This window comes from Cydia amplana, chromosome 9, assembly GCF_948474715.1.
Source record: "Cydia amplana chromosome 9, ilCydAmpl1.1, whole genome shotgun sequence".
In the NCBI taxonomy this organism is placed as follows: Eukaryota; Metazoa; Arthropoda; class Insecta; order Lepidoptera; family Tortricidae; genus Cydia; species Cydia amplana.
Genome location: NC_086077.1, coordinates 430,731 through 451,811, shown reverse-complemented (window position 1 = coordinate 451,811; position 21,081 = coordinate 430,731). Strand labels below are relative to the sequence as shown.

Sequence of the window (21,081 nt, the reverse complement as noted above, 5' to 3'; positions counted from 1 at the left end):
AGTGAATCAGTACCCGCCATTTAGGGTAATTTAAATAGCTTGGATGATTTAATAATGGTTTTATTCCATACAATATTACATATACGTGGGAGATTTTTTGTTGTTACACTAACATGAGAAAGAGATTTGAGAAAGTGAAAAACAAACCCACTGTCCATTTTCTCGAAGCAACGAAAACATTTTCAAAACAAAAATGGTTAATAGTAATTAAATGGATTAATTTACGTGAGAGATTTTTTTGTAGGATATAGTAAATATACAGAGCTTAATTAACATGTAATTGTTATGTACACATAGTTGTTATTTTTATATAAAAAAATATTTTTAATAAAGAAAATTATTGGGAGCTGGTTTTGGTGTCAAGCTGGGAGAAAATATAAATACATAATGAGTATATGTTTGAGAACTGCATATTAAAAAATCTCGAGTGTCGGATTCATGTTTTGATATATTTTTTCTATTTTAATAATAGTTTGGATTTATTAAAACCATGTGACATATTTTGTGGAGATTTTTTTTTAAATATAGTATTTGCAACATAGGTTATCACATCTCAAAAAATCTCTAGTGTGAGAATTCATGTAGAGCTCTCATACATTATGAACTGTGCTGACCCGCCTATGTCTGCTAGGAGACGATATACATACTTATATAGATAAACACATACTTATATACATAGAAAACACCCATGACTCAGGAACAAATGTTAGTGTTCATCACACAAATAAATGCCCTTACCGGAATTCGAACCCAGGACCATCGGCTTCGCAGGCAGGGTCACTACCCACTAGGCCAGACCGGTCGTATGACTATGGCACTCTTGATACTTTAAAAAACGGCCAAGTGCGAGTCGGACTCGCGTTCCAAGGGTTCCGTACATTAAGTCCGACTCGCGCTTGACTGCACATTTCTAATAGGTTTTCCTGTCATCTATAGGTAAAGTGTATTTTTTTCAAAATTTTAGACCCAGTAATTTTGGTGTTAAGGGGGGGGCGGTCATTTTTTGCCTATTTTCTTGAATAACTGCTAAACTATTTATCCTAAAATTATCAAAAAATATATTTGAGATTCTTACAATGAGCTCTTTCATTTGATATGTAACACGATATAGTTTGAAAAACTTTATTTTTTAATTTTTCATTTACCCCCCCAAGAAGCAATCAAGTGACATGTACATATGCCATACGATAAATAAATAATTTACCCCCCAAAAATGGCCTCCATATTTAAAATTAATTTGTTTACGTTACACGTCCATCTTTGGGTCACAGCTCTCGGTGAACGCGGGCAAGACCCTGGTGCTCTTCGGGGAAGAGATCCAGTGGCAGCAGTTTACAAGGGAAGTATCTGGGGGACTCGTCTCATCATCCGCTGCTGAAGGGAATAGCCCCTATCTACGCCCGCCCTTTGTACTTATCGATAACTGACATGATTATACAAGTCCCCATTGAGTATAAGTGCCAGTTGCACCATCATCCGCACTTGATAGACTGATCAACGTCACCCGGCGCGGCGCGCGGCACCCGGCCCGGTACGAAACTTTCCATAAAGTCTGTTCGGAAAGAGAAGAGTCGTGGAATGTATGGGGCCCAATACATTCCACGACTCTTCTCTTTTCGAATAGATTATACAATAAAATTTAGCGAATTCACCCTTTAACGAAGAGATACCTATTCATCTAATTTTGCTATTGAAGAACAACATCTGAACATTTTCATATTTATGAGATAAATACCTAATGACCTAAGGCAGCGGTTCTCAATCTTTTTTTTTGACGGAACCCTTTTGGAAAGCGAAATACTTTATGGAACCCTTTTTTTTTTTTTTTTTTAACGTGGAGTAATGCATTTAGGCATTCCGCCTAGCCGGGGAACTAGGACGGATATGTCGGACTCGTGGCCAAGGGGCCAAATACCGACTAAACCCTCCACGGTATGCCCGTCTCGCAGCAATGGTGACGGTGAACACGGGATCGCAGAGCATTCCACCGCGAACACCGCCTGCTGCCGACAGCCGAGGCTGTCCCCTCCTTGGACCCGAAGGCCCTGGAGCCGAAGCTCCCCCTCTCGAAGGTAGTATGCAGGGCGACACCACACACTGGTCCCTCATGACAACCTCCACGCCGGGAGGAGATGGAAAAACCCCGGGTTCCACCCCCTCAGGTTGCCTTAGCGATTTTTTATAGAGGTGGTCATCCTCGTGGCCACCACGCCGGCGCCGGCCAGCAGTGGCAACCCCCCCGGCCGTCATCATAAGCCCTCTGCCTAGACAGTTACGGGGACCGCAGTTTTATACAGGTCAGCGGCATTCCTGTGCCCTCACGCACCCGAAGGCGCCCGGCCCGAAGGCCCCATCCGCGACCGAAGCCGCCCGGGCCGAGGCCCCCCTCCAGCACACACTCGGGTGAACTCTCCCTCATTGAGAGGACACCCTGTGTGGAACCCCCTCAACCCCCCCCCCCCCACGACAGGACATTGGCAGCACCGGTAAGGAATTACTTGGAAATCAAGAGATTACTTACCGTTGCCCCCGGGGCGCACCGTCCAAGAACCCTTACCTTTCCGATGCGACTAAAGCATATAGTGTTCTAAATTCTTGCGGAAGTCTGCAAATCCCTGCAGAGGTGTCGCGGTACCCTAGGGTTCCACGGAACGCGGAACACACTTAGAGTATGGCTAACCCCTGCCCTAGTAGCACGGTCGCATTTTTATCGTTTATCACCATGCCTGTCACGTTCTAACAAGTATGTAAGTGCGAAAGTGACGGGCATAGTGATAGTGGATAAAAATGGAACTGTGCTGAGCCCGCTCTGGATGCCATATTACAAGACAGTACAGTCAGCATCAAATAGATATATATCAGAATATCTGAGGGGCTACCGCCAAAAACCGAAAATCGCAAATTACGGGGCTCTTTCTCTTTTACCCCCATGAAGGCGTAATTAGAGTGACAGAGAAAATAGCCCGCAATTTGCGAACTTCGGTTTTCGCTGTAGGCTCTGGAGTTGTTGCAGGCGCCCATAGCTTTGTCTTTGTGTCCATTGCTGTTTTTTTTGCGACAGTAAATGACTTTTTATTTTTAATTTTATAGTCTACGGAGACTGCTTACCATCAGGCGGGCCGTATGCTTGTTTGCCACCGACGTAGTACATAAAAATATATGTCGCCAATTATCCTAATTTCTATGGTAACAATGGTGTGTTACGATATACCGTCAACCGGGGTGAATAGAGACGGCTGGGGGTGAATAGGGACAAAACTTAAATTGAGATGTACCTGACAATTTCTTAATATAGTTCGTCAAACCAATTTGGCAGTAAATAAAAATAAAAACACTATACTCATCCTTTCCTTTCGGGTGTTAGTCGGGTAGTAGTACTAGTTAAGTGTAAAAGATAGTATAATTTTCTCTGTCTATGTACTCTATGTTTGAAATGAGACAGTCCTTTGACAAACTATATATACTTACACAAATTGTATCATTCCCCATTCACCCCGGTTGGGCACTATCACCATCGATTCGATGCCGACTGTACAAAGCACGTGGTACTCCAGTTTGACCGATATAATATGCAGAACAGAGTGAGAGATAGCGACCCTTATCGATAACTGATATGATAACAATACATACATAATAGCAATAGCCCAGATGCGATTGTGCAATTCAAGTGCACTCAATTTCCATGTGGAATATTCTTACCAATGTACGTAGCTTCTACTTAAATAGTAAAATTTAAAGCGTCATTAGTTTTCTGCTACAAATTGTAAACTTCTCTCCTCTATTCTATTCTCTTTCATCTTTTACTCTTTCATCCTTTCTTTTCTCTCTAATCTTCATTCTTGGCAGTACTCACACCACAAGCTGTAACTGGCCCCAGGAGAGGCCAAACAGCGTAAGTCATGATCAAAAAAATAAAATAAAGTAAAATTTAAATAAATCTGTATATACAAGGTGTCCCAAGAAGTAGTGATATACTGAAGCTGGGAGGTAGAGGACCTAGAGGGCTATCTGAATCACCCCCATGTATGTTCCGCGATTTTTAGGGTTCCGTAGCCAAATGGCAAAAAACGGAACCCTTATAGATTCGTCATGTCTGTCTGTCTGTCCGTCTGTCCGTCTGTCCGTCCGTATGTCACAGCCACTTTTCTCCGAAACTATAAGAACTATACTGTTGAAACTTGGTAAGTAGATGTATTCTGTGAACCGCATTAAGATTTTCACACAAAAATAGAAAAAAAACAATAAATTTTTGGGGTTCCCCATACTTCGAACTGAAACTCAAAAATTTTTTTTTCATCAAACCCATACGTGTGGGGTATCTATGGATAGGTCTTCAAAAATGATATTGAGGTTTCTAATATCATTTTTTCCTAAACTGAATAGTTTGCGCGAGAGACACTTCCAAAGTGGTAAAATGTGTGTCCCCCCCCCCTGTAACTTCTAAAATAAGAGAATGATAAAACTAAAAAAAATATATGATGTACATTATCATGTAAACTTCCACCGAAAATTGGTTTGAACGAGATCTAGTAAGTAGTTTTTTTTTTATACGTCATAAATCGCCTAAATACGGAACCCTTCATGGGCGAGTCCGACTCGCACTTGGCCGCTTTTCGTATTTTCGGAGTTATGATTTTTTTTAATTTTTCACCTATCGCCGAGTACGATGAGATTTTTATTTATGGTGACGTGAATTATTGCGGTAGATGCTTGATTTTACCATACTGAATTGGCCTATCTATCAGCTTAGCACACAAAAAAAATCAAGCATCTACCGCAATAATTCACGTCACCATAAATAAAAATCTCATCGTACTCGGCGATAGGTGAAAAATAAAAAAAAATCATAACTCCGAAAATACGAAAAATCGCGGAACATACATGGGGGTCATTCAGATAGCGCTCTAGGTCCTCTACCTCCCAGCTTCAGTATATCACTACTTCTTGGGACACCTTGTATATAAAGTGTACTTAGTTTCTGAGACTCTGTTGAGAAATCCAAAATTTGCCGCCTTTTTTTACTGACAAGGTTGCTGTATCAGAGGATTAATATATCGTGCATCTTTTTTCTTAATATTGAAAACAATACACTCTTTTTTTTGGGCAGTCGTGTAAAAATGAAAGTGACGCATACATTAGCGCAAGTTTACTACAAGCAGCTAGTGCGTTTGAGCATAAAGAGTAGCACGCGTGTTCACCTTCAAATAAACCCACTCTACTTATTTATTAGGTCAGTGCAACAATCAAGCTGATAACGATGCATTTTGTATTGAGTCATTTCCGATGGGCTTATTAATTGCTCTACTTATCAACTAACCTAATTTATTTAGTCATTTATTTTAATAGTAGTTGTTTTGGAACGGCAAGCCCAAAGGTTAATATTCTCTACAAAGGTTCATCACTACTCAGTCTGTGAAGCCGGTCTGTCACTGTCAAACGTCATCTATGTTTACTATCGGCTATCAGTGATAAACAATGCATTTTAATGATTAAAATATATAGTTTTACGCAATAATAACTTTATTTATTAAGTAGTATAATTAAGTGCTAACTTTAGACATTGTTTAAAATTGAGTGCCGTTTATAAGAACGTCTAAAATGAGTGCCATATCTTCAGATACACGAGACGGAGCCCGTTCCGTAGCTCCCAGCCGCCCGAGGCCTGCTGCACGCCAGTATACGGAAGAAATTATAGTCTGCAACCCGCTGAAATCACTAAAGGAGGTCTCAGAGTTTTTGAACAACCCCCCGGTGTGGAGATCGCTTTGTATAGAGTTGCGACCGCATAGTGATACGGTCATCCGAAATTTGGATATTGTATGGCAAAATCAGGGTTCAGATCATGAGGTAGTGCTGGAGCGACCAGAGCCGTTCTGCCACTTTGACCTGGACAAGCAGGATGTTAAGAGACACAGGAGGAAAAACTTGCCCAAGACTTTGGTGTGTCATGACATGGCCAATGGATATCATGACGACTGGTAATTTTATTCTATTTTTTTCTTTCGAGTAAGGAATTCTTTCAATGAGGAAATTATAAGTTTAAGAATTAATGAAGTTGCTACCATGTTAGTTAGAAGTTTTTCTTTAATTTTGTTAATTCCTTTTTTTATTGACCAGTCTCCTGAGACCCTGACACAGTTGTTTTGTTGTTGAATATTTCAACCTTTTCTTAATAAAAGAAAGTTCAGAATAGATTGTGGAATATGTACAAAAGTTTTGTACCGGGGGTCTCAGCAGGTTATGTATAAATTTAAATTGATATATTTGCTCTATGTTAAATTGATTGAAATAAACTTGTAGCAACATTGATGGGACGGGTAACTATGAGGCGTACACATTCTACAACTGGGCGGCGGTGGACATATTCTGCTACTTCAGCCACCATTTCGTGACGGTGCCGCCGCTGGGCTGGATCAACGTGGGGCATGCTCATGGAGTCAAAGTTATTGGTAACTATTGTTTGCTCTTCAGACTTTAAATCGACAAAGATATTCAATTTTTGTTTAAATATATGGATTCTAACAATCACCCATTTTACTTTCTTGAAGAAAAAAAATTGCACTTTGTAGGTATTTTATTTTTTATTCTTACTAATTACTACTCTGTAAAGGATTTTTTTTTTATTTTTATTCAATTACAGGATTTCAAAGTTAAATTGTTCTTGACAGATGGTTTTAATCTATTTTATTTATTATTATTATTATTTGTATCTCCTTTTTTGGGATCACGGGCCTATAATCCTGGTCTTTTGATAGGCTTGCGTGGGGATATAGATCCAACACGTAGAGGCCCCTTGGAGAGCTTTGATGTCATGTAGAACGCCTGCTGGAACCCGTTCACAGGTGCAACAATAGACACTCATGAACCGGTCGCAGCAGGCATTGGGACTATTGTAGAAAAAGTAAACAGTATATTGGTCTATGGATTGAAGTGTGGGTGGTCAATGAGACTGGGCTATTGTAAAGAAGTCCGGACACCTGCCATAACAATGCTAACACACGTTATCGAGGCAGGTGGTGTGCGTCTAAACTCTAAATCATAGTTCACTTAGCACGATTTCACTGTTTTGATAGTTTGTAGAGTCTATTTTTAAATTGATTCACACTTGTAGAGTTCACAACTTCAGAGGGTAATTTGTTCCAAGCATTTACTATACGATTTGCAATAAAGTTTTTCCCGATATTTGTTTTATGCTTTGTTGTTACTAGTTTAAGGTAGTGTCCTCTTGTGCGCGTGTTTGGGTTTCGAGTGAACTAGTGAGTTCCTATGTTAACTTCAATAAAATAATCAATTGTATTTATTACAATGATTATGGATACAATAATTATTAATGAGAAAGAGAAATTTTAAATTAATATTATGATTCTCACGAAATAATGCCTGAATGTAAAAAATTATTTTTTATACACTTTTCAACGTCTTTATTTAATCCAATCTAAATAGTCGTAAGTCATACTATTACACGTTAAGTGAATTGTTCGATTAATTTGAATGGAGACATTTCGCGCGAGTGACTAAAAATACGCGAGTTAACTACTAAGCCGTAAAATTAGCAAAATCTTTATTTAACAATATTTTCAGGCACAGTTATAACGGAGTGGGGCGACGGTGCTGACATCTGGGAGGAGCTGTTGTCGGACCCGGGGGCGTGGAAGGGCTTCGCCAGCAACCTGGTCGCCGTCGCCAAAACGCTCAAGTTCGATGGGTACCTGCTCAATGTGGAAAACAAGGTCAATAACACTTCTGAACTTGTCTTACAAAAGGGGCCAGTGAGCAAGCAAAGTGGAATAGGAAGTAGATTACAATACAAATACTATTTATTGCACACTTCAATAAAAAAACAGGCCAAGTGCGAGTCGCACTCGCGCACGGAGGGTTCCGCACCATCAACAAAAAATAGAGCAAAAATATCGTGTTTGTTGTATGGGAGCCCCCCTTAAATATTTATTTTATTTTATTTTTAGTATTTGTTGTTATAGCGGCAACAGAGATACATCATTTGTGAACATTTTAACTGTCTAGCTATCGCGGTTCATGAGATACAGCCTGGTGACAGACGGACGGACGGACGGACAGCGAAGTTTTAGTAATAGGGTTCCGTTTTTTACCCTTTGGGTCGGGGTACGGAACCCTAAAAAAGCCGGCCAAAAGCGAGTCGGACTCGCGCACGATGGGGGTACCATCATTGATTGTTTTTAATATTTGTTGATAACAACAAAGCGGCAACAGAAATACATCTGAGAAAATTTCAATTAGAAGCCTGTGCCCACTGGGATGTAGGCACATAAGCTGGTAAACATTATTTGTATTTAAATTAAAATTGTATATATTAATCGCGTTATTCATAAACGGCTACTAACTTAATCAGTCGATCATCGTCGTTTGTCTATCTGTTATGCCATAGAGAGAGACAAACGACGATCATCAGCTGATTAACTTAGCAAACGTTTATGAATAACGCCGAAAGTGATTAATTGACCGAAGCGTAGCGAAGGTCTACGTTTTGACTCAGGCATTTTGCTTTTGTATGTCCGGATGTTCTCGTCGCAATTCTCAACCGATTCTTGTGAAATTTTGTGACCAGATTCTATGAGTAAATTTTTTTTTGTCGATCCCGTTTTTGGAAATTTTCAAAAATGGAGGAGTTGTGATACCTCGCGCTTAAACAAATAGTCGTATCTATATCATAAGAGTATTTTCTTTTTGAGACATATTTACATAGTAAATGGCAAAAAATGCAGAAAAATTGTATTGCTGGTTTAGGCGGTATTTAGATATTTAGTTTGTACTCGAGAATGAGTAGCCGAATTTCGTCAGCTTAGCTAAGAACTATCATGGCGTATTTTGTAAACAATCGCTTTTTTTGTTTGCACACAGAAAGTCTGGGTTCGATCCCCAGTAAGACATAACTTTTTGTATTTTTTTTTCCACTTAACTTCGTAGTTTTTTTTAATAAATTAAAATTTTTGTATTGTTGATTGATCAAACCGCTGTGTGGCGCTGTCATCGTGCACGGTCCCAATAAGCTATGCTCGCGAGGTCTACAGCTCACAGAGCCACTAGTTTTTATCGATTTCAATTTGAGGTACATATCGTTTTGAATCGTACAGATAACGAAACCGGCAGAGCTGGTGGAGTTTGTGCGCTACCTGCATGTGTTGCTGCACAGTGAGATACCGGACTCGGTGCTCATCTGGTACGACTCGGTCACCGTGGCCGGGGAACTGGCCTGGCAGAACACCCTTAATGATAACAACAAGTATGTATACTGATGACAGTGTCTACGTATATTATATAATATACATATTATGTATATTTTATTTATTTATTGAGAAACAAAAAGTCATTGATTAACATTAATCAGTAAAATGTAGGTAGTAAGGTGTATTCGGGTATTTCCGAATGACGAATAGTGGCGGATAATCCCGAAAGCTGACTTACTACAACGGAATATGAGTGATTTTACAATGATTTTCGGGATTACCCGATTTCCGGAATTACCCGAATAAACCTTATATAATATATCTACATATGTGTCCGAAATTGATAAGAAAAAACTGAAATTAACTTTTAAGTTTTTTTTTTTCAAGCTAGTTTTATAACAAATAACCTTCTTAAGGTTACTGTGGGACTTAAATCAGTCTGTGTAAGAATGTTCTATAATAAAAAATAAGACATTTTTATTGTTAATTGCATTTTACTTTAATTTATTTTTATCAGCCATCTGTTTCGTCCCACCAAGTATAACAAATGTAAATGCTGATGACCATATTTTTTATGCAATAAAATTCTTAAAATGTATCCGAGATTCCAATGTCACGGTCACGGTGGTCCTGTGATTGCACTCTAAGGGCTCATTTAGACGGTGCGAGAATTCGCATGCGAGTTTCATTACATGCGTTGCGTCATTTGATCGGTCGGCTGGATTGTTGTAACCTCAATGGTCTGCAATGTTACTAAAATCGTATAATGAGTTCGCGCGCCGTCTAAATAAATAAAAAATAAAAATAAAAAAATAAATATTATAGGACTGTATTACACAGATTGACTAAGTCCCACAGTAAGCTCAAGATGGCTTGTGTTGTGGGCACTCAGACAACGATATATATAATATACAACTAGTAGTTCGCCCCGAACTGAGAACTCGCGTTTAACAAAAAATTATATAGCGATTGACTTTGTTGCACCTACTTAGGTACTCGTATAGTGCGACATAAAATAATAGAAAATAAATGAGGGCGCCACTTTCTACGTAACTGTCACATTTTTTACGTAAAATGCTTACATGGCAACAATTTAGTATGGACATTTTTGAGTTCCATTTTATTTAATTTCTACTATTTTATGTCGCTCTATAGGCGGCAATGGATCAAAGATTTGGTAATATTGGGGTAATTTTTACCTATATGGTATCCCCGGGTTTGTGACGTCATCTATGTCTATCCCTTACGGGGGCACGCGGTAGGCCACATCTATAGAAATACTACCATCTATGCGGCTGTCCCTAATTTGGATGGATTTAAGTCACCACCATAGAGATTAAAATAAACTGTATCTGTGCTAACCCGAAATATTTCCTGTCAAATGTCAAATACATATATTATGTTTATTCTATTTTATTTTTATCTTGCTAATTATTTCAAAATGGTAAATTTAAAAACAATATTATAAAAGTGTAAGTCGAGCACTTTCATTTGATACTAAACTCGACCATGTTTCTTGCAAAAAAATGACCAGAATAGCAAGACCTCTCACAAACAGCTTTTTGGCCTTCTAAGCTCTTCTAGCTCAATAACCTCTTGATCGGGCCTGCTCATAATTTAATGACTAAAATATAATGCCCTCGACTACACGTTTAGCCAATTTCATTTAAATTAGAACAAATTTACTTAAGTTATTGAGTATCAAACTATCTTCTGACAGTTCAGCTTAAAAACATCGAAATGCCGAGACGTGCCGCTAGCCAGCCGCGTGTTCAAAGTCGAATGTAAGAACTTCGCTTCGCTTCGCTCGCTCGTTCGAATATATAAATACATAGAAAACACCCAAGACTCAGGAACAAATATCTGTGTTAATCACACAAATAAATGCCCTTACCAGGATTCGAACCCAGGACCGCGGCTTAACAGGCAGGGTCACTACCCACTAGGCCAGACCAGTCGTCAAATGAACCATAAAACAGCAGACGTGGAGACAGTAATAATCGTTTTCAGAGCATTCTTCGAGGCGTGCGACGGCATATTCACCAACTACTCGTGGGGCGAGCGACACGTGAGCGACGCGCGCGCGGCGGCCGGCGAGCGACACCGCGACGTGTTTGTCGGCGTCGACGTGTGGGGCCGGAATTTTCTAGGTGGGGGGCAATTTAACACGCAGGAGGTAATTATGTGTATACAGTGTGCTTCCTGTAACAGGAGGTGTGACATGCGCGTTGCCGACACTTTAAAAACCTGTACCTTCTTTTTTAAGAACTCCACAGCCGGAGCGTCCGTGGGAGGAAAAATATTTTTTTATCAGATGAGATGAGATTGCTGATCACGTATTTACCTCTAATATCGAAAATAAACACTAGACAGAGACACCTCGTGTACGAATAATTATTTCATATGTACCTCGTATATTGTCTTCTATTTTGAATGTGACGTCGATTTTCATTTTCAAAACCTGTCAAATCCGTATTTAAAACTTTATTCATACAGTAATAACTACGCAAAGTAATATTTATCATAAGAAATAAGACTATACAAATTTATAGAAGCAGTTTCCTTTTAGGGATTGCGGAATTTACCTGTCCGCCAATTTTTTATCAAAGTATCTAATACATTACGCCCAAAAGGTGATAAATGTTTCTTGTAACAATTGGGGTTGAATTGATGAAAATTATGATGCTTCATGTTGTTTAACACTTTTAAGAATGCTTCCGAAATATATTATTTATCTAGTGATGAATACTACATTCACACTTCACAACTTTGTCAACTTTCACATTTCAAATAAATATAAATTAAACCGTAGGCTGTACTCCTCAAACTGACCAACATTTGTTCAGCAACTTTTCAAAATTACTCATTTTTTTATTTTTATTACACGTTAAAGTTTATTCTAAGACGCAATGTATTGCAAATTTTGTTATGTTGCAAAGCGTGACAAGCAACGTCAAATACACTGATTTCAGCGTACATTGAAGGCAATATTTATTTTGTATGAAAAAGAGGGTCTAAAGGATTCATAATTTTTAAAAGTTGCTGAACAAATGTTGGTCAGTTTGAGGAGTACAGCCTTTGGTTTAATTTATTGCTCCTGTTACAGGAAGCACCCTGTATAGTGCGTCAAGCAAATCTTGTCAGTAGCAATGTACTGCAAATTAAAGTAGGGTAACACCATGTAACACTCAAAGAGCAGAATTGCGCCAAGAAAAGCAGCAATGTACATCGAACCAAAACGTGTTTATTTTTCCGCCCTTTATACGTCAGTTCGAGTGAATTATCATAACTTCAAATTTTAGTAATGTTTACCGTCAAGATTTGGTTGATCCAGTATAAGTCATATGACAGTAAATTCATGGGTACTGGCCGCCACTTTGAAATTATTCATTTCTGGTTTGATCAAATAGGTATTTGAAATAAACAATACACTCCTTTTTTGCGGAAGTGGTGTAAAAATGTCATTCGGCTGGGTATAAGAGGTTAAAATGTCATTCGGCTGGGTATAAGAGGTTAAAATGTCATTCGGCTGGGTAAAAAAGGTTAAAATGTCATTCGGCTGTGTAAAAAAGGTTAAAATTGTAAAAAATCGGCCGCCGTCTAGAGTCGTCGAATCCACAGAACAAGTAGAATGGCGATGCGAGCAGGGTACGTGTCGCCGCCGGTTATGAGCAAACGCTCGCATGCTAGTACTCGCCCGCGCTGACCAAAAAACGTAAACATGCCTTTTGCGCCACAATAGCGTTCAGATTAAGAAGCCAGACATCAAATCTGTCTAAAGGAGGCGTATCCATTCACCAGGAAAACAAGTTTTTACTACCGTTGCGCGAGAAATGTGGAAATGTGCAGAGGAACGAGCGGCGACACCGGTTCCGATACTAACTGCGCGCGATAGCCGTTCTAACCTCTTTAATAATGTTCTGTGGTCGAATCCCTAAGCTACAAAAACAGGATTTTTTATAAAGTGGTTAAACAAACTGTCATTTTAGTATAAGTAGTGTTGGATAGGAGTATAGGACGCGAGTCATTTGAGTCCTCTGCTTCAAGACTCGACTCGTTTTTCAGACTCTTATAGTTAAGTCTAAACTCGAATTATTTTCAATTTGATAGAGACCCGAGTCTTTTGTAGAAACTCGAGTCCTTTTCAGAGAATTCGATTTTTTTTACAATTTCGAAATTCATTGTCTTTATGTATAATTTGTGGATTAGGTACACAAATCATACAATAACGCCTACTAACTTCTTTAGTGTTATTTAGGATAAACCTATAAAATTGTTCACAGAGTCTTTATTTGAAGGCTCGAATCCTTTTGAATTGCTCTTAAAAATATTCAACAAGGAAGCAATTTTTAGGGTTCCGTACCCAAAGGGTAAAAATGGGACCCTATTACTAAGACTCCGCTGTCCGTCCGTCCGTCCGTCCGTCTGTCACCAGGCTGTATCTCACGAACCGTGATAGCTAGACAGTTGAAATTTTCACAGATGATGTATTTCTGTTGCCGCTATAACAACAAATACTAAAAACAGAATAAAATAAAGATTTAAGTGGGGCTCCCATACAACAAACGTTGGTGTTGTTGATGGTGCGGAACCCTCCGTGCGCGAGTCCGACTCGCACTTGGCCGGTTTTTTTAAGCGCAGAGTCACGTAAAAACGAGCCTAGTTCTTCAAATTCAGACTCAAAGGACTCGAGTTCTTACCAACACTAAGTATAAATAGGTATGTGATATAAAATCAACCAAAGAATCATATTATTATTATTTATTTTATATATTTTTATTTCTAAATTTATTGTATTTTATTTTAAAATTATGTAATGGGTCTATTGCCTGAATAAAGAAAACATTCATTCATTCATTCATTCATTCATATTCTACATTCTCAAATATTCCTTTCCAGGCAGTAAAGATAGCCCATAAATACGATCTATCCTTGGCCATATTCGCCCCCGCCTGGACCCACGAGGCCCTGGACCCCATCGCCTGCTGGTTCCGAACCTACACCCTGAGAGAGCGAGCGTTTTGGACCAGCGTGTGGCCGTTCCTGAACACCAAGCTGCCTACAACACTGCCTTTTACTACCTCCTTCTGCACTGGATTGGGTAGAAAGAGGCGATTGTATGGAGAGGTTCGTCATATTTAAATAATTTAGTATTAACTAGTGGCTCCATGAGCTGCAGTTTCCCTCATGGCTCGACCATTTGAAAAAAAAAACCATAAACTTAATGGACAAAAAAACAATGTACATAATTATCGAAAATGCTTACAAAAATTTACGAGAATTGGTTGAGACATACCGCCTATAGAGGAGAGTAGACGAACATATGAAAGCAATTTTGTCCATAAATAATATCCACTCTAGGTTGCACTACGATTTGTTCAATGTCCATCATGTACAATCGCCATCAGATATATTGGAGCGGCCAAGGCGCTCACAAATATCTGAACACGCCTCTATTGTCAGGGCGTCAGGGTTGTCATTTATTTCAGTTGTTAATTTACCACCACAATATTGTATCACTACATAGTATAAAACAAAGTCGCTTCCCTGTCTGTCTGTAGGTATACTTAGATCTTTAAAACTACGCAACGGATTTTGATGCGGTTTTTTTAAATAGACAGAGTGATTCAAGAGGAAGGTTTATGTATAATTTTCATTTCAACTTTGAAAACCATTTAGTTTAGTAGGTACTACTTATATAAGTTATATGGTTAATATATATTCTAGTTAAGGAAACTGTAGGTCTATAAGTCTGATAACCCTTCATTGTAATAATGTATTACTATAAGAGACTGTTTGTTTCTAAAGAAAATTAAAAATTAAATTAAAATAATTTGTTAACCCGTGCGAAGCCGGGGCGGGTCGCTAGTAGTCTTTTTTATTTCATTTTTTTTTTCATTTTTTTTCATAATCATAATCATAATATATTTATTGTGACTATAGGTATACAAAAAAGGTGTTACATTTTATAAGTACTAAAACCATAGCCTACCATCTTAATGGTGTACAATATTTGTTACTTAAAGCTAAAAAATAATATTTAATTCACAAATAAGCTTACAGTCTAATAAACAGTCTTATAAAACATTATATGTTGTTTCAGGTACTAGGCCCAGTGCCATGGTACAACCTGCGCCACCAGCAGTACCAGCCCAACGCTACCCTCGGCCCCCACGGCTACTCACTCACCCCCCTACCTCCCCCTACAACCCCCCCTACAACCCCCCCTACCGACCCAAAACCTAAACCCCCCAAAAGATACCAACTCCAAAGCACAGAAGACGAATCTTGTATCGAACTATTTCTAGAAGACAGTTTCACGGGGGGCGGTTGTCTTTTAATAAACCCACTTAAACTTATACGTTTATTTCACTGCGATTTTAATATTGAAGATACGTTAATAGCTTGTGTGGTTACGAAAACTTTGCCTGAACATGCGGATGCATTTCTAAATATAGTTTTGACGGTAAAAGATCAGGATTGGAATGAATCTAGGTTGGTTTTAGCTGGGATGAGGGATTGGGAGCATGGGATTGATAATGCTGTGACAGTGTCGGCTGTTAGTGGAGAGGGGTTTAAGGTGTTGCAGAGGTACTTGCTGCTGAACCAACCCGGGTTCTATGTGTCGGTGGAAAACGCTTACGGATGGAAAGTCAGGTGAGTATTGTTTATTATGTAATATCCAGTGTTGTGAATAAAGCTTACTTTTAGACTTAAAACTCGAGACTCTTAAGTCTTCAAGACTCGACTATATTTGAGGAGTGTCTTTTCAAAAGAGTTTATTTTTTTCTTAGCGGTACTTCTAGAGAGAACCTTGCTCAAGAAAACTTAAGGTTCAATTTAGAAATAGATTCCCAGAAAAAATAAACCCTCATTTGAGAATTGTATTTATTTATTTTACGCGTATGGATGTAAGAAATCGTCTTTGCCGCCTTTGAGGCGTTAAGCCTCGAAAGTCTTAAGGGTTCGAGTTTTTAAGCCTCGAAATGAGCGTTATTCACAACACTAGTAAGTAATATCTCTTTAAAATCAATATTGTACGAAATCTGGAGAGGTTTTAGTTTGGATAAGTGCTAACAGGGAATATTACGCAAAACTTTGCGTAGGTAGTTGCCACATAACGAAATTTCGATTTTTGCGTATCCCGCCAGGCCCTCAGTAAACGAACCGCTTTGATGCATCAAATTCATAGTGAAAAGTTATCATTGTAAAAACAAGTTATTTAACACTACAGCGAATGCAAAAAAATCAAAACAAATTTCGGCTACACAACGATTTTCCTCGCATTAAAAAAAAGCTACAGGTGACATTAAAGTGAGGTCACAAAGTTTTGACTCAAGGGGGGAGTCAACAACACATGTTCTCCCCGTCCCTCCCCCTAAACGTGTGACCTAATGAATGGATGACCCCATTTTAACTAATTTTAGTATAGTATCAGGATTTACAAAGTAGTTTTTTTTTAACTCTACGAGTACCTATGTAAATTAGTATAGTTTCAGGCCTTTTTTTTAATCTCTACATATGTAATAGTTATGATGACTATGTATTAACAGTATAAGTGTTTTGGCATATCTAGAGCATTGTTATGTGGCATATTTATTTAAAGAATAAAGAATAAAGCGTGTGTGTAGGTACTACAGCATCCCCCTGACGGGGCGGCGCGTGGCGTCCGTGAGCTGCCGGGGCGGCGCGCGCGCACACGGACCTATACTACTGGGACACTTCGCTCTGTGCCATGTGAGTATAATTATACCGCTTACGACCACCAACATACAAACACACGCGCAATCTAGTACTTCTATTATCTATATCTATACCTATTAAAAATATGTATTATCTTTTTGTTTCAGAAATCCAACAATACCGACTGAAAGTGCGACATAATTTAATTTAAGGATAAAATACTCCCAACAAAAAGAAGTCTATTACTTATTTACAATACTACTATACATAGTTATTATACTATACTGATAAAATAAAATAAAATACATATATTATTATTAATGTTCTAAGCATTTATTAAAGTTACCAATTAAATAGTTTAATTTTGTATAATTTGACTGTTTTATTTTGCCCCTGTCTATAGTGATTTTTCAAGCGGTCCTCGCAATAAATGTATACACTCAATATTATTAACACATTGAGTGTCGGGAACCCGTTCGGCGGGCGCTCTGTCTTCGAAACGTCGGAGGTAAATCTTAAAACTTAAACACGCGATTAAGTCCCTTATATAATAGTAACCGCGAGCAGTGTAAACAGTCGATTCTCCACCCTGCGTACGAATGCTTGCGCCGTGCGCAGCCCGTCGTGCGCGCGCGCAGCTCTAGGCGCGGCGCGGTTGAGCGCCATCTGCTTGTAGCGGGCCGCGTTCATCTCGGATGGTGGGTGACGCAGCATCGTGTAGCGGGACATTGAGCGAGGGAACCTAGAAAAATACCCCTGGTTTTTCACGTTTTTAGGGTTCCGTGCCTCAAAAGGGAAACGGAACCCTTATAGGATCACTTTGTTGTCTGTCGCAGACGACGACGGACGGACGGACGCAGTGTGCCATGTCCCTAGGACAATCAATATTTTTAGCACAAAGGATTGGAGATTTTACCACGTTTTTACTACGTTATCTTCACCAACTTACTCCATGCACTCTGTACTTATACCTACACCAGAGAAAACCGGCCAAGTGCGAGACGGACTCGCGTTCCAAGGGTTCCGTACATTAAGTCGGACTCACGCTTGACTGCACATTTCTATTAGGTTTTCCTGTCATCTATAGGTAAAGAACTATTTAGTGTATTAAAAAAAAAAACCAGAAATTTCGGAGATAAAGGGAATGGTCGGACAGACAGACCTGACAGACGCACGAGTGATCCTATAAGGGTTCCGTTTTTTCCTTTTGAGGTATGTTCGTAACCCTAAAAACAACAAATACCTGATAACTTTCATATCTTGCTCCTCCATCCTATTATAAAAATCATCGTCCTCCCCTCCCCACCCCCAAAACTTGTTAGAAAACCCGTTCAACTGTTCAAACTGCGCCGCCCGCACGGCCAGCACGCCCCCAACCAGCCAGTCATAGATTAACACGAATCGGAGCTTGTCTATGCTCGCGCTGAGATGGCGCGGCTGCGTCGTGCAGGCATAGAGGTTAGCGGAGTCTAGGGGCAGCAGGTCCACGTCGTGCAGGAGGAGGCAGGGGTAGCCGTCGGCCATGGCGGCGCGGGCGCCCACGTTGTACAGGAGACCCTTGTTGAAGGGCTTGGGGTCTTGCTGCTCGATCAAATATAGCCTGCAGGTAAAGTTACAAAGATGTACTAGTACCAAAGAGGAGGTATATTCAACAAGCTAAATTTTCTAATAATATTAACTCTGTTAAGACTTGGTAAAACAGGAGATACTTATTATATTATTCCTCAAGGCGCGAGACAGGGTTAAACGAACTTTGCTACAAAAAAAAACATTTTTTTATGACACCAATACGAGGAAAATGCTACCTAAATGCCTTCGCGAGTTTTTCGCCTATTACGTAAGACGATGCGTCTGCCCCGACTGGTGGTAAGCAGTCACCGTAGCCTATGGACGCCTGCAACTCCAGAGGCGTTATATGCGCGACCCATTTACACTCCTTTTTTGAAGAACCCCATTTAAGAAGAGCTCATTCCACAACCAAGCGTCCGTGAGAGAAAATTTCTCTTACGCGCTGGCCACGACACGACTTTGCGCGACTGGCTTAGGCTAAGGCGACAACCATAGGAGGGAACGAAAGGTCCGATCACTGTGTCTCGCTCCAACCTATGGTTGTCGCCAGTCGCGCAATGTCGTGGCCAGCGCGTTAAATCGCACAGTGCGCGACCATTTAGGGTGTGAGGATGAACACTCTGCCGACGGCGAGCGGTGCGGTGATAGAAAGCGGCCGTTAAATGGCACATCATGTCAAACAATGTATAGCGCGCCTTTGGACTGAGTCGAAGGGTCCAAGCTGGCATCCAGGTGGATAAAATGAAACTTTCTCATCAGTATTTGAAGGATAAAGGGAGCTAGCCTTACGAGCTGATGTGGTGAAAAGGATATTCTAATCTAATTACATTAGTACACTACAATAACTAACATTATTTTACAAAAATACTTACTTGTAATGAATATTTTGTTTCCTCAAAAAGTTATGTATATAGGGCAAGAAGATATCAAGTTGCTTTTGCATGTTTCTATATGTGACCAGTATTGCCACACTGAAGAGTGGGTTGCAGTGCTCCGGCGAAAATGTCCCGTGTTCAATGCCTTTATCGTCAAAGTCGTCGTAACTCTTTCGCACGTGCCAAGTGTGAATTGTATGTGCACTTTTTAGAACATCTTCATATGTGCAGTTCGGTCTGTCATTCTTTAAAACGGTAGAAATGGCTTCTTTATACAGAACCGAGTCTATGGCGTCGCCAGATACGTGTGGGTAGTTGTAAATTCCATAACTACAGAAGAAGTTAATCGTTACTGCGAGTAGGAATACAGCCGAAATATATTTTTTCAAATTATTTTTGGGGTAACTCGAAAGTATCATGGCAGTAAAGGAAACCAGTATAAATGAAAGAAAATAAAATATTTTCCAAATAAAGGAAAAAAATTTTTATTGGAGTCGATAACTGAAAAAAAATGTCTGTTATTTGTTTTACAAGGGGGCAAAGTTGTTGTTTAACCGCACGTGCTAATATTGATACCCGAGATAGCGAAAGATTCCAAAATTCACCCACGAGCGTAGCGAGTGGTTCGAAAAATGGAATCTTGAGCGTTGCGAGGGTTTCAAAATCTCAATGGTTTATATGTCAACGGCCCGAAACATGTCGCCAATAGCGACTAAAAATTCAAGTGAGTGAAACCGTTGTCGTATAAACAGTTTAAAATATGTCTCACGAAAGTTTAATATCGATTATAAAGTACGTACTTACCAGCCAGCAGTCATAAAAGGCAGACGGACCAGACGGGAGCAATTTGATGCCTGATTACATGCTGATTACCTAAATAAATTGTCTGAATAAATCAGGTAGTGTGGACGCAATGGACACAAACGCCAATTTGGCTCCTCCAATTTCACTTTATTCGATTGTAAGATTATGATATGACCGATAAAATAAAATGAAGGTGTCGACGTAAGATAACGAAGATGACTAATTTGTGACGCTAGTATGTTTGGGAGCATTATGTACTTTTAGCTTTAAATAATGCCATAAATCTAAAACTGGTGATTAATTAAATTGAGTACGTGTCGACGCTAGATGTGGAGCAAATTTGTACGGCCAGGGCAATAGCCGCGAAAATCGAAGTTCGCAAATTGCGGGCATTTTTCTCTGTCACTCTAATTACGCCTTCATTTGAGTAAAAGAGAAAGATCCCCGCAATTTGCGAATTTCGTTTTTCGCGGTAGCCCCTCTGGCCACATCAGCTAGGGTTGCCAGATGGACGGGATTTCGCACGATTCTCTCAAATTTTTACACGACTGCCCAAAAAAAGAGTGTATTGTTTGTATGTCCTCCCGACTCCCGTTCAAGCTTAAGAAAATGGAAAATGTCTCGAAAAACAACTTCATTTTATAAAACGATAATTTTAAATTTCTGTCAAGCGAAACGTTGCCGCTCCGACGCTCGGAAAGGACAAAAAACCGGACAAGTGAGAGTCGGACTCGCCCACAGAGGGTTCCATTGTTTTTAGTATTTGTTGTTATAGCGGCAACAGACATACATCATCTGTGAACATTTCAACTGTCTAGCTATCACGATTCACGAGATACAGCCCGGTGACAGACAGACGGACAATGTAGTCTTAGTAATAGGACTCCCGTTTTTAGCCTTTGAATACGGAACCCTAATAATGGTTAAATCTGTGAAAAGTAATACAA

General features: G+C 39.5%; 2 protein-coding genes across 2 annotated transcripts; one reads left to right on the top strand and one right to left on the bottom strand.

The window, feature by feature from the left end:
• Positions 1-5,541: 5,541 nt before the first annotated feature.
• LOC134650790 (cytosolic endo-beta-N-acetylglucosaminidase) lies at positions 5,542-17,074 on the top strand. The gene is made up of 9 exons (XM_063505724.1): positions 5,542-5,978; positions 6,301-6,449; positions 7,582-7,730; positions 9,111-9,259; positions 11,214-11,379; positions 14,103-14,330; positions 15,307-15,860; positions 16,835-16,940; positions 17,054-17,074. The coding sequence occupies exons 1-9, from the start codon at positions 5,599-5,601 to the stop codon at positions 17,072-17,074; spliced, it is 1,902 nt and encodes a 633-aa protein (XP_063361794.1). The 5' UTR covers positions 5,542-5,598.
• Positions 17,075-17,429: 355 nt separating this feature from the next.
• Positions 17,430-19,749, bottom strand: LOC134650789 (beta-1,4-galactosyltransferase 2-like). The gene is made up of 3 exons (XM_063505723.1): positions 19,328-19,749; positions 18,130-18,486; positions 17,430-17,628 (listed from the first exon to the last, which is right to left on the bottom strand). Exons 1-3 carry the CDS (start codon positions 19,747-19,749, stop codon positions 17,430-17,432), a joined length of 978 nt encoding a protein of 325 aa, XP_063361793.1.
• Positions 19,750-21,081: the final 1,332 nt, after the last annotated feature.

Coding starts and splice junctions, on each gene's coding strand:
- LOC134650790 (XM_063505724.1), top strand. CDS start 5,599: ATGAGTGCCATATCTTCAGATACACGAGACGGAGCCCGTTCCGTAGCT. Junction 6,450..7,581: donor TCATGGAGTCAAAGTTATTG/GTAACTATTGTT, acceptor CAATATTTTCAG/GCACAGTTATAACGGAGTGG. Junction 15,861..16,834: donor GCTTACGGATGGAAAGTCAG/GTGAGTATTGTT, acceptor GCGTGTGTGTAG/GTACTACAGCATCCCCCTGA.
- LOC134650789 (XM_063505723.1), bottom strand. CDS start 19,749: ATGATACTTTCGAGTTACCCCAAAAATAATTTGAAAAAATATATTTCG. Junction 18,487..19,327: donor AAACAAAATATTCATTACAA/GTAAGTATTTTT, acceptor CTTTACCTGCAG/GCTATATTTGATCGAGCAGC. Junction 17,629..18,129: donor CAAGATATGAAAGTTATCAG/GTATTTGTTGTT, acceptor GTATTTTTCTAG/GTTCCCTCGCTCAATGTCCC.